General features: G+C 28.1%; 1 protein-coding gene across 1 annotated transcript; it reads left to right on the top strand.

Moving 5' to 3' along the window:
- The first annotated feature begins 1,331 nt into the window (after window positions 1–1,331).
- On the top strand, window positions 1,332–12,228 carry LOC111633952 (D-3-phosphoglycerate dehydrogenase-like). The gene is made up of 4 exons (XM_023378607.1): window positions 1,332–1,336; window positions 11,297–11,453; window positions 11,570–11,798; window positions 11,964–12,228. The coding sequence occupies exons 1-4, from the start codon at window positions 1,332–1,334 to the stop codon at window positions 12,110–12,112; spliced, it is 540 nt and encodes a 179-aa protein (XP_023234375.1). The 3' UTR covers window positions 12,113–12,228.
- Window positions 12,229–13,043: the final 815 nt, after the last annotated feature.

The raw sequence follows: 13,043 nt of genomic DNA, 5'->3' as shown, positions 1-13,043 counted from the left end.
GAAACTTTATATTCCATTCGAATCATTTAAATAAATCTGTCACTAAAATTTATATAAAAGTTTAGGACAATTTTAATATAGACAAATTAGTTGTGTTTCAAATTGTAAGTTAGACTATGTAAAAAAAAGCTGGCCACGTTGTTGCTGGACTTCCCCTCTATTCTTTGTTTTAATACCTAATAATTGACACCAATTATTTTTAAATTCTCTGATTAATTCGGAAAATATTAAGGGTGTGGTGCCATCTCTCAACACAATGGTCCTATTATCCTGAAAATTTCTAGAAATATATCTCCCTAACATACAAACTTACCTGCAAAATTTAAGAAATTTTTGACAGAAGTAACATGAGTTATTAAGCTTTAAATCGGTAATAAAAATTCGTGCTCCCCACACACACAAACATCCCTAATATTTTTGTATTTCTCGAGGTTTTAAGGTCCTCTTAGACCAAAAATATATAAAACTTGGAATCACTTTTAACATTAATTATTATTAAATTATTTTCTTTATTTAACAGTTTATATTAATTTACACATAGACTAATGAATAAAGAATACAGTAGGATTATGTGTTGTATTGTTTACTGTAAGAGAAAGGAGGAATACAAATAAACAAGAATAAAACGCAAAACTAGTTTGAAGTATAAGGAAGTATATACAGTAATAAAGTATTTTCTCTCTTATATTTTTAATTGTAGAAGAAATTCTAGAAAGTTTAATTAGTATTTTGAAAATTAAATCGAAATTCTTGTAACGTAACAGGTATTACTTGATACCTATTACAATAGACATAGTAGCTAGTTAATGATTCTATTACATAGTCTATTATAATGGATCCAATTAATGAATACCTTAAAGTTTAAAGTAATATAAGCAATTAGTAATGACGTTATTAATCTCTGCCAGATATATTTAATACGTAGCTCTGTGTTAAACTGTATTGTACTATTGTTTACGGCCTTCGTCTATAATAAATGCATGAATAGATGTCACGTATACAATACAAATTAAAAAATAAACATTGACGTAGCAGGAAAATTTATCTTAGAAGGTTTTATATTATATTCAAGTTTATTTAGTGTGTTAAAATTGAAATTAGGTTATAATTATCAGTATTATTTAAAGTGGGAGAATAGAAGAATAATTGTCAAATTTTAAGATTGTATTTAACATGTTATTTTCTCGTATTATATTGTTTCATATTTTATAGTTTCTATTATGACGTTTCAGAGATATAAATTTATAATAAGATAAATATAATAGTTGAACTGTTAGAGCCGATATATAAAAATTCTAATTTAGAGATAACAATAAGAGATTACAGGCACGATGTGGTAATTATTTGCGGTTAATTGCGAAACAAGCAAGCTCATTAACTTGCGATTTAACATGTTATTTATTTTAAATTATGAATTATGTAACTGCATAACTTGTTTATAATTCTCTTACATTCGGTATGGGAAGACGACGGATTTATAATAGATAAAAAGCGTTTAAACAAATTTATAATTCAGTTTTGTACTATTAAAACTATTACTTTTAGTTGTATATGAAAGGTCAAAGGGCATCACTATGGAAAATTTGTATTTAGTGGAGTAGGCCTATTAAAGAACCAGAATCTTGTGAGTTCATCTTGCTCTTTTCTGTAATAAATTGAATTATTATAGATTATATTTAGCTCCACAATACTATTTTGTAATCATTAAAATCACTCGAATATTTCTAAACTTACGACCATAGGAAAAGTATTGATTCGGTATTAACAGTTGTCATTATAAATCGATATTAATGTATTCTAATTGAATATTCAAGAACATAATGCTTCTGATAGTTATGCTAAATAATATATAATTATCTATTCGTAGCATATACCTGGACAGGAAAGGCAACAACATCTATAAGCTTTAACAGATGAAAAGATACACTTTTATTCACGAGTCAAGGTTTTATTGTTAATTAACTGAACCTGAGACTTATTAACTATGCCTTTTGTGTCCTTTAATAGTAGAATTTGGATCCTAGATTTAAATATTTATTAATAATTATAATGATCTGAACTCCTTTTTATCGAGGTCAATGGGTCTATATATAAAAAACAGTAAACAGCCTCTTGTTTACAGCATCCTATTTAATACCTGGTATTAATGTTATAGTATAATTGTATAAATGACATCTTTAAGTATTATATTCTTCTGTTATTTAGATATTATACTGCAAAAAAGTATATATACAGATGCAAACGACAATTTACAAGCTTGTGAGAAGTTGGGATTCAATTTAAGGTAGTAGCGGGGGGCCTAGAGGACCATTACTTTTAAATAAACAGAGGAAAAAGGTATTAAATAAGTGTATAAAGTAGATTTACATGCGATATATATAATTATACATATATATATGTAATATGCTTATATATATCCACACTAGTATAGGGTTGAATGTAAGTTTTCACGTTCAAATTCGGGCCTCCCTAAGATCGGTTACAGTTACACTATAATTAAATAAAAATAAAAGCAGGAGAATTACCAGAGTGAACAATAAAATTATTTAAATAACTGTTTTATATCAATACAATTAATTTTTTAAGTGAAAATATATTAAAATTTAAAATGGCACAACATTTTAGTATGCATACAATTAACTATAATTAAGAATTTCAATTAAATATTTAAATTGAACATTATAAAATGAATTTATTTTGTACTGTAAATTGATTTTTATTCAAGGATAGAATTTATTCTTGAATTTATCCTTGGGTAACGTTACTTCCTTGTATAGAAAAAATAATAATAAAATTTACAAATCGAAAATTCCCTTACAGAACAATAGGAATTATATTCTTTCAAATAAATTAATTTTATGATAAAAGTGAGGACATATTGGCTGTTAACATAAAAAAAACAAATTTGTATTATTTGTTTTCTAAGAAGAATTAAATTATAATTTATTATTTTTTCCTCTATTTCCGTGAATGTCGTGCATTGTTATGTTTAAATAACACGCATGATAAATTTATTGATAAAAATTATAATAATTAGTAAAATTATAGACTATTATCAGTATTAGATTCTTAAATTTTAAGGTATTTGGTGTTTACAAGTGTATAAACAATAGACATTCTATTTTATTTATATAGATTATACACTGTTTAGCTTGCTTATAACAGGTATTTTATACGAAACAAATCATTTAAACGATTGGAAAATTGATATTAAAGACAACAAAGGCTAAAATTTACATTACAAAAAGCATACTAGGTGTATATATTTGCTAAGGTGTATATTATCCTGTCACTGATATCAAAGTGGAATGAAGTCTTGAGGTTATTTTTCTTAGATTGTAAGCTGTTTTAAACAAAATTATGATGTTCAATGTCCTTTCTGACACCCTAAACAATACATGTGTGACAAGGCTATCTGAAAGTAGCACAGTTTGGATGTATCAAATCTTCTAAGTATTACTACAATGAATTATGTTAGATATTTAATGTGTAAGTCTTAATTATTAACTGAAAATCACTAATCTACAAAGAATTTTTATATATTAAAACCTCATTAGCGTTTATTCAATTATCTAGTTTCGGTTTATTTATTGTTTATATAGACGACCTTTGAAGTTTTCCTCTATTTTGACCTTCAGAAAGACTAGTTCGAATTTGTTATTCAAGCATTCCTACCTATCAATTCAATTTATGAAACTTTCCAGTAAATTATAGCCTAAGCTTTAAGTTAAAGTTTAATTATATGCCATGATATCACCAGACATTCCGGTCAATGATGTGTTATATAAATACTTGCATATATAGATACTAGATATTTATAGATACGTGATCTGTGGTGAATAATGGTCTAAGGAAAAGTCTGAAAAAATAACCCCAGGACATCATTCTCTTTTGATATTAATGACAGAATAATGCGTACATGTAAAACGATATTTTATATAGAATTATTATGTCTTCTGTCTATTAAAATTTTTGATGTAAACAACAATTAAAATGCTTTTCATAATTGATATTGTTATCTTTTATCTATTGATACAACAGTAAAGGAAAGGAGCAGGAAAAACAGATCTTTATAGTTTTGTGTAGTTTCTAAGCAATTGCTTGGGGCCACCACCAACATGGGGCCCCAAACAAGTTTCTTTATAAGATAATATTTTCTCAAAATATTCCATGAACTCAACACTGTTACTAGGGTCCTCTAATTCTCATTTTCCTGAGTCCCACGAAGCTGTAAAGCTCCATTGTTTCTATGTGTCTCTATGTATGTGTAACAAAACTGTAAAAATATAATTTAAATCAAAGTTTTAGATGTATGACAGAACAAAAGTTTGAACCATGAGAATTGTGAGAGGGTCAAACGGGGCACTTGTCCCCAGGGATCGAGTAAAAAATTTCATAAATTATAATCGTAAAAGTGATTGAGATACGTCACATTAAACCCTTGACTAAGCTTTGATGTAATACTGTACTGTATTGTTTAATTTACTTGTAAAAATACCCCAAAAATTAAATAACAGAATAACACCCCCCCTGGAAAATTCCCTGCGGATGCCCACATTTGGACTATTCTCTTCTCAACAATCACAATCAAGGATCAAGAGTTGAAAGTTAGGCGTTAATCAATATACATTCACGTACTAAAAGTATGGTGAATAGCGATTGGTCCTTCTTGATCCTTATTTGTGAATGTAGCCATTGAACTCTCAGCATGCCTTGCATTTTTCTCAAATTAAAAGAAACTGGTAATAATTAGGTCAATCAATAAATAACCTTCAATTAGTTTTTTTATATTAAAAAATAATTTAACGTAATAAATTATTTATGTCCATAGAGCTTATAATTATGAGATTTAACGCAGTCATTTAGAACTTTTATAATGGAATTCAATTCATTCCGTGGTTTTATTTATAGTTTAGCTCAAGACCGACACAGAAATCGATATTTTGGACCTCAGCGGTGCCCGAACCTTCAAAATTTCTAAGAAAATTTGATAAAAAAATTCTTTCTTAAATATTTTGTGGCCCCACTATTAAATTCTTTCCAAGGCCCCTCAAAACTTCTAGCTGGCTTTGATGCAATTTAAATGTTTATAGGCTATAACTATTACCTGTTTAAACTAATTTAATTTCGACTTTTAACATTTTTAGAGTATTTTATAGAATTCTAACAATATATTTTAATAATAATAAGATATAAATTACATTAATGGAGTCATTTTCTAAGAATAATTCGTTTTTGGTTTAATGAGGGAAATTTATTAGCGTAATAACGTAATAAAACAGAATTTCCATTAGTTATTTTTGATTTAATATAGAAGGAAATAATTGTTATTGATAACATATAAAATTTCTTATTGCTTAATTTTAATTAACGAATTTAGACTGATCAACCCACGAAGGCAATGGATTAGATTAGATTTTGGCAGGGGTAAAGATGCAGCATGTGACTGGTCAGCATAGCTTTCTACCCCTCTACCACTAAGATATGTCAACCAGATGATACTTGACTCATGCCAATGATTAGTAAAGTAGTTCAACGCCTTCTACAGGCCCCTTAATTTTTTTCTGGGTCCGAAGAAAATATCTACCGCTCCCTCTCGAAGGCCCTAAACCGATGTATTTATCCATTATCGACTGAAAAGCTTGTATATTTTTCAAGAGTGTTCTGTCTCAGATATGTCGAGCCTCGTCTCTCATTAGACACACGATGGGCAGTTGGAGTACCAAATGTGGGTACTGGCCAAATCCATTGATGGTTATAACAGAAAGGCTCTCCAAATGATCACAAGGCATTAGTAAAAATAATAAACTCGAATAATTAATACAGTGATGATTGTCTTTGAAAATTAAAGCACAATCAACACAGCGAAATTAAGCTAATGCTTTAAATTAACAATGAAAATATAGGTTGATTCAGGGGGAATCATCTGCAATATTCCGAGAAAAATAGTATGGATGATTATTGCACGTAGTGTATATAAAATTAGAAAAAAAAAGCTAGGATAGGAATGCCATACAGTAAAGTATTATTCGAAAAGTGCTGTAACGATTCAGGATACAACGTGTATTTAAAAATTTCAACACATATAATTACCCATATACTGTAAATTTCATCCAATCCCTTAAGCCATCATCTCCCGACGAAATATTGCAGAAACCTCCTGAATCACCCTAATATATTGGAGTTAAATTAAATGACAATTACCATTAATTCTGTCTTGAGTTAAAATAGGAAAAACTAATTAAAAAACTGCGCAATAACGACTAATATAACAGATAATTTATTTCTTAATTAATAAATTTAGTACGCTTACAACGCATTCATAATATTTCGATACAAGATGCTTGTATACAGTATTATGATGTTTACGGTAATAAAAATTAATCTAAAATAATTTAACCTTGAAACATTGCGAAAGGAATAAATAATTTTGAACATTTTATCAGTTTATTAAGATAATTTTTAATCGATTTCGATTCTGATTATTACTTTATTAATCGATTTCTATTAAATCGATTAATAAATTAATAAATAAATCGATTATTACTTTATTAATCGATTTAAATCGAAATCGATTAATAAAATAATTATTTTGGAAATCAATCGAAATGGAAATCAAAATAATCGATTAATAATCGATTTCGATAAAAAAATCGAATTAACAAATCGATTAATTTTAAAAATGTAAAATTAAATTTAGCCTTTGTTACGATTAAATGCGACGTATAAACANTTGATTTTTCCGTTTTATATGAATTCCATGTTGTACGAGTCACTTAGATTTTACAAATATGTGTGCCGGGCTCTCAACGGCTCATTATTTGTAAAATCTAAGTGACTCGTACAACATGGAATTCATATAAAATGGAAAAATCAACAGTGTTATAGGAGAGTCGACTTGTACATAGAAATTAACAAATGTATAAGAATGTGATAAAATTAAAACTATAAATATTAATTAACACATAAAATAAACATGTTGATTTATTAAAAATATATCGCCAGATTTAATTATAGATGTAGTTAGATAAATAAACCTTCTTTTATTTCTGTTAATAAACTTATGGTTTCATCGTTCCATTTCCCTCCCCCATCATTCTTACTTTAAATGCTGATACAATTTAGACATGACAGCTGAAAATTAATTAATTCTGATATATTTGCCTTGAGAAAAGGTTGATCTAATAGTATTGTTGCTCCTACATACATTTATTTTTCTCGAATACTTCCTCATTCCAGGGTTTTCCACTTCTATAAAGTGACTTCTACTAATCATCTCTATTATATTTTACCTATTTGAAAACTTATTTCATTAAGTTTAAAACGAATTAAACTTTAAAAAAATGCGAAAATTATCCGGATAAAAACTCAAAAAACAAAAATTCTTGTGGTGTTTTCATCTCACTTCTACCGAATGAATTGAAAAAAACGCGTATTTTAATTGAGGAAATAAAGCAAATAAAACTGAAGGTAAGATTTCTGAAATGTTTCTGACAGAGACGTGTTTATAATGCAAAATCAAATAATTAATTAATTTCTATTATTTCTGACTTCAAGAAAATAAAAAATATTTTCGAATTTATAAGATCTCTAATTAACTTCGTAATACAAGCCTTTGAACAATGGCCACAATGGAGGCTGTCTAGCGGTAAGGACGGAGTGAGGGTTTATAAGTTATCTCTAGATTATTTAATCTAATATAAATGCTAAGTAAATAGTTATTATACTGTATTTTTTAGAGACAAGCATGACAAGCGAAATAGTTTGTAAACAATCAGTACACACTGAAATTATTTATCTCAGGCTTAAATTACAGAGGAATAATGCCATAAAAACAATAAAGGGATTCATAAAAGATTAAGAACAAATAAAATCGATAAAAGTAAGAATTTCTTCTATACAAATTAGTATTTTTACAGGAAAATTTGTAACTTTTAATACCGTAAACCTTCACACGTGCTTTCTGAAATGTATAAAAATACAATCAAATTGAAACATTTAATGTGTAAAAAGATTTATATTACACATGAGCGATCTCCTAAAGAAAGTGTGCAACTCGAAGGACTTTCTATGATGGAGGAACTGGTCCCTATTTACCTATTGGAGACGTGAGGAAACAAATCATAATTCCGCCTCCTCTTATGTGAGTACTCGATACAGAAAAATAATTCAAAGTCTTGATTAAATGTCTTAAATCAAACTCGGTCATAGTGGCCGCTTACCACACTACAGTCGACCCCCTATAACACTGTTGATTATTCCGTTTTATATGAATTCCATGTTGTACGAGTCACTTAAATTTTACAAATACGTGAGCCGTTCAGAGCCCGGCACACGTACTATTCTTAATTTTAATTAAAATTAATTTCGGCTCGAAATATTAGGAAATAAATAACAAACCTCTAAGTGTTTATTTAGGATAGAAATTTTTAATTTTAATAAAATCCATTAAAATTTATTTAAAAATCGAATTTATATAACGAATTGTTAGATCGATTATATTTTAAAAAGTAGAATTGGATTTATTAATAGAACTTAAGTGCAAAACAAACTTACCTTGAAATGTGAGTAGCATTTGCTATGATGAAATGAGTGAAACTAGTTAGAAGATTTCGGTGAGAGGCAACATAACTCTTAGTTTATCAGCTCCCATCTACATCTTACTCTTTCATATTTTTATTATTGCTTTTTAAAGTTAGAAAGGTAAGAAAAATATATATATATATTTTATAGTAATATATATGTTATTTGGGAGAATAATTTAAAAATTTCTAGGATCGATAGGAATAAAACAAGTAAAATTAAATGAAAGATTTATCTTTCTAACTAAAGTTAGAAAAGAAATTATTATATATTCGCATTAAAACTTAAAATTCTTACATATAATTTGTTATAAATGTATTTAAATTAAGAAGTATTACGTTACTAAAATTGCTTTAACGCAATTGTATTTATTGATACGTCATTTGTCAATAAGGAAGTTTATAACAATTAGCACGTTTTTCATATTTATGACGAGTGTGAAATTTTACGCTTAAGTCAGACAATTCATTTTTAATAAACTCGTTTATTTAGTAGACAGGATATAAATTCATTTATAGTAGTAACTAATGTAGTGTTCGAGTGGATAAAACCAACGAGTAGTTGGTTAGGAGTTTTCCCCTCAACAAGATGAAGTATTTTTGGTTTTCTTCACGTGTCTAACACCTAAATAGGGGCCAATTTTCCATAGAAAGTCCTCCAGAAAACACCCTCTTCTTTGACAGATCGTTCATGTGTTGAGTTGCCTTATTCCATAACTCTACTTCAGTATTAATTAAAATTATATTAATATTAGTAAAATCAAAATAGATCATCTGTTTCCTCACCATTAGCCTCCTCTATTGTGGATCGGGCCGTCTCACGAATGGCCCCAGAGAAGGTCCTCACTGCCATATGCCAAAAGGAGTAAACATAATATTAAAATAAATTATAATAACATCAAATAGTGTCACGTACTGTGTATAAGATTCAATTTTTACGTACCATTGTTAAGTTTAACAGGATGTGTCAAGGAGTTACATATATTTTATGCAGGGTTACAAAGAGAAGTTATAAAAAGTTCATGCAGATCTGTCGTAAGGTTTAGATGTATATAAAGAACAGATAGATGACAGAGGAAGACATTCTATTTTATGTATACAAGTCGACCCCCTTATAACACTGTTGATTTTTCCGTTTTATATGAATTCCATGTTGTACGAGTCACTTAGATTTTACAAATATGTGTGCCGGGCTCTCAACGGCTCATTATTTGTAAAATCTAAGTGACTCGTACAACATGGAATTCATATAAAATGGAAAAATCAACAGTGTTATAGGAGAGTCGACTTGTACATAGAAATTAACAAATGTATAAGAATGTGATAAAATTAAAACTATAAATATTAATTCCCTCAGCACATGAAAACTACACATAAAACTGAACACAGATTTTTACAGTCTTTTAGTATCAATTATTGTTATTGAAAGAACATGAATAAAATGAACAGTAATAATGAAATGTTTTAGCAATAAACAGATGTGATAAGTTTAAGATTGAATAAGTAAAATTTCAGATTTTAATATTAATTTATAAGAAACCTAAACTATCTGAAATCCAGTAAAGATTCCTTCTGTAAGTAGATGTATTTTATAATTCTAAAGATGAAAAAAACAAATTGCTAAATGATTGATTTGAATAATTGCACCTTTTCTGTCTTTAGATAATTTAATATTGTTATGACCTGGAAATACTTAAGTCTAAGTATTTCCAGGTCATAAGCCATAAAAATTTACTACATTAATTATGCAAATTGCCTATGGTTCTGTCTAGTAATTTGGAGAATGTAAAATAATGCATAAAATAGAAGCAGTGTGTCAATATTTTAATATTGTTATTTTTTCAAGTGTGTGCAGGATTTTGTATGTGATATTTTTAAGTAACAGTTTTAAGAAAAAATTTTTGTTTTATATCTTTGTTTTACTTATCTATATTGATTGCACAGTATCAATATTAAGTTAAATTATTCATATTATCAGATGTCACACAATAAATTTACTATATTTATTTGCATATAAGACAAGGTGTGACTTTAAATAAAGATCAAAATAAAGAAAATTAGATTTATTAATACAATTCTAATTTTGTATCAAATGCATGTAAATGCACACACTGTCCCACAAAAATTACTGGCATTTTAAAAAATTTAAGGAAAAATCTTGTAAAATCAACAACACAATTTCTTCATGTAGAGCTGGATAATCAAGAATCTTTTTTGTCAATTCTTAACAGTCGAATCCACTCTCGTTGATTACACTTATGAGCTTCTCTGAATTTTGATTTCTGAATAATCATCTGTTTTCACCTGCAAATAAATTTAAACTTATATCGTGCTCCCGTGTGATTTTGGAATTTAATTCAAAAGCTTTGCTTTTCCTATTGCTATTCATCTTTAGTCTTGACAATACACGAATGATTCAAATGACCCAGATAAAATACCTTTGTTTTTAAACACCATACGTTGAGCATATGGTAAAAAAATGCAAATATATGGTTCACAAAAATTTTTGCAAAAACACAAAGAATCCTTTGCTCATGTGTATAGGACAATCTAGATTTTTGAAGCAGTGAAAAATGAATAAAAACCTCATCTTATATGCGAGTAAATATGGTATTCTTTCATTTAACAGTAATGTAACTTACCAGATCATATTACAAGAATAAAACATCCAGTCTTTTAAATTTTTCTAATGTGATACATTTTTAAAGAATAAATAAAACTTGTAATATTTATATCATTTTAGGAATACAGTTGAATAAGAAAGTTACTTTTTTAAGTACAGCAGTCATAGTTGGTTTGTTACAGCACAGAATTAAAGTAGGAGTTAACTGTATTAATGCACCTGTTTTGGCAAAAGAAGCTGGTATTGAGGTAAAAATATGTAACATTTTGAAAACTTATTTCATTAGTTGCAAGTTAATTAAATATTAGTAGAAAAGTTTTCAAAGTATAAACATTATATTTTATTATATTTATTTAATGTATAGCTACAACAGAAACATGAAGATGTCTGTTTGAGAAGAAATGTTGATTCAGCTCTAGTAGTAAATATAGCTGCTGGAGAAAAAAGGCATGAAATTGTTGGATTAATTGCTGGTGACAAGGCATTTCTAGGCAGTCTTGATGGGGCTGATTTCTTTCCCCATGTGGAATTAAATGGAAAGCTTCTGTTATGTAGAAGTGACAACAGTTCTGTAACATTCCCCAAACTGATAGGTGAGATATTAGTCATATAATTAAATTCCATGTAATTTTGAACATTTAGGGTTCCTTATTAATTTTATAAATATTTTAAAACTTAAGGCAAGTAATAAAATGGTATTCACTAATAATTTAATCTTCTCAGTAATATTTTAATTACAATTACTATGTTTTCAACAGGTTTATTTAATCCACAAGACATTCAGTCAATATGGTGTTCCAGTATGGTTAACAACAGAGTTTGGTATGTGTTTAATGTGAATAAGGATGATTCATATCAAAAAGCAATTAGTTCTCTAGTTGATTTCTGTGCATTTATTACATTATAAATAAAGGCACTGACAACATAATGGGACCAATTTCTATTCATTCCATGTAAGAATATTCTTTTCTGATAAAACTGTATTACTGACAAGAAAATAAAATTTTTGTTTAATATTGCTTACTCTAATAATTAAATGTATTTTGAAACAATGTATTAACTGTAATTCAACACTGCATTATTATTCTATCATTGTAAATGATTAATAATTTAAGGATACTTAATTTTACAACTATAACAAGTTATGAACATATTTGCTATTAATTCTCTGTTTAAAAAAACAATTTCAACAGCAACATGTTCATGATTGTATAATTCATCATTGGCATAAAGTTAGAAATCATGAACATTTAGCTGTTTAGTCTTTTGTTTTCTTTTTTAACTTTTTCAACCCTGTGAACTAAGAGTTGCAGTTGCAAAGGCTATGCAGTTGAGTGAACTATGAGAAGAAATCAGAAAGTCTTTGCCAACTACAATTTTTCTTGAAAAATAAAAAAATAATTCCAAAATTTCAAAATATACATATGAGAAGGCAGTTTCTTATGTGTCACCTCAACAATTTCCAACACTGTCTGGTAAGATGCAGTGGAAATATGGACATCAAAAATGGCAGATCAACTGTGTTCGTCCAGTATTTTTCCCTACACAGAAGTGTGATTCAATTTTTGTTAGCATCTGGCAAGAATACAAGCAAAATTCATCAAGAAAGGAGTGCAATGTAGGGGAAAATTGTCTATTGCTGCAAGATGTGGGTTGTTGGAGTGAGTTTAGAAACAGAATGACAAGCATTCAAAATACCCAGATTAGGCCATTTTTTATCCTGCGCAATAATGTATTCAGAAATAAACTTCTCAACAGATGGTGCATCTAAGAGACCTACTAACACTTCCAATTTCTAATTTCCTCTTGTTGCTAATCGATGCTGTTGCGAGTGTGAA

This window comes from Centruroides sculpturatus, unplaced genomic scaffold (genome assembly GCF_000671375.1).
Source record: "Centruroides sculpturatus isolate CEXI.00-Female unplaced genomic scaffold, Cexi_2.0 scaffold662, whole genome shotgun sequence".
Lineage (NCBI taxonomy): Eukaryota > Metazoa > Arthropoda > Arachnida > Scorpiones > Buthidae > Centruroides > Centruroides sculpturatus.
The sequence above is the reverse complement of the archived record's forward strand: the minus strand, read 5'-3'. Positions and strand labels throughout refer to the sequence as shown.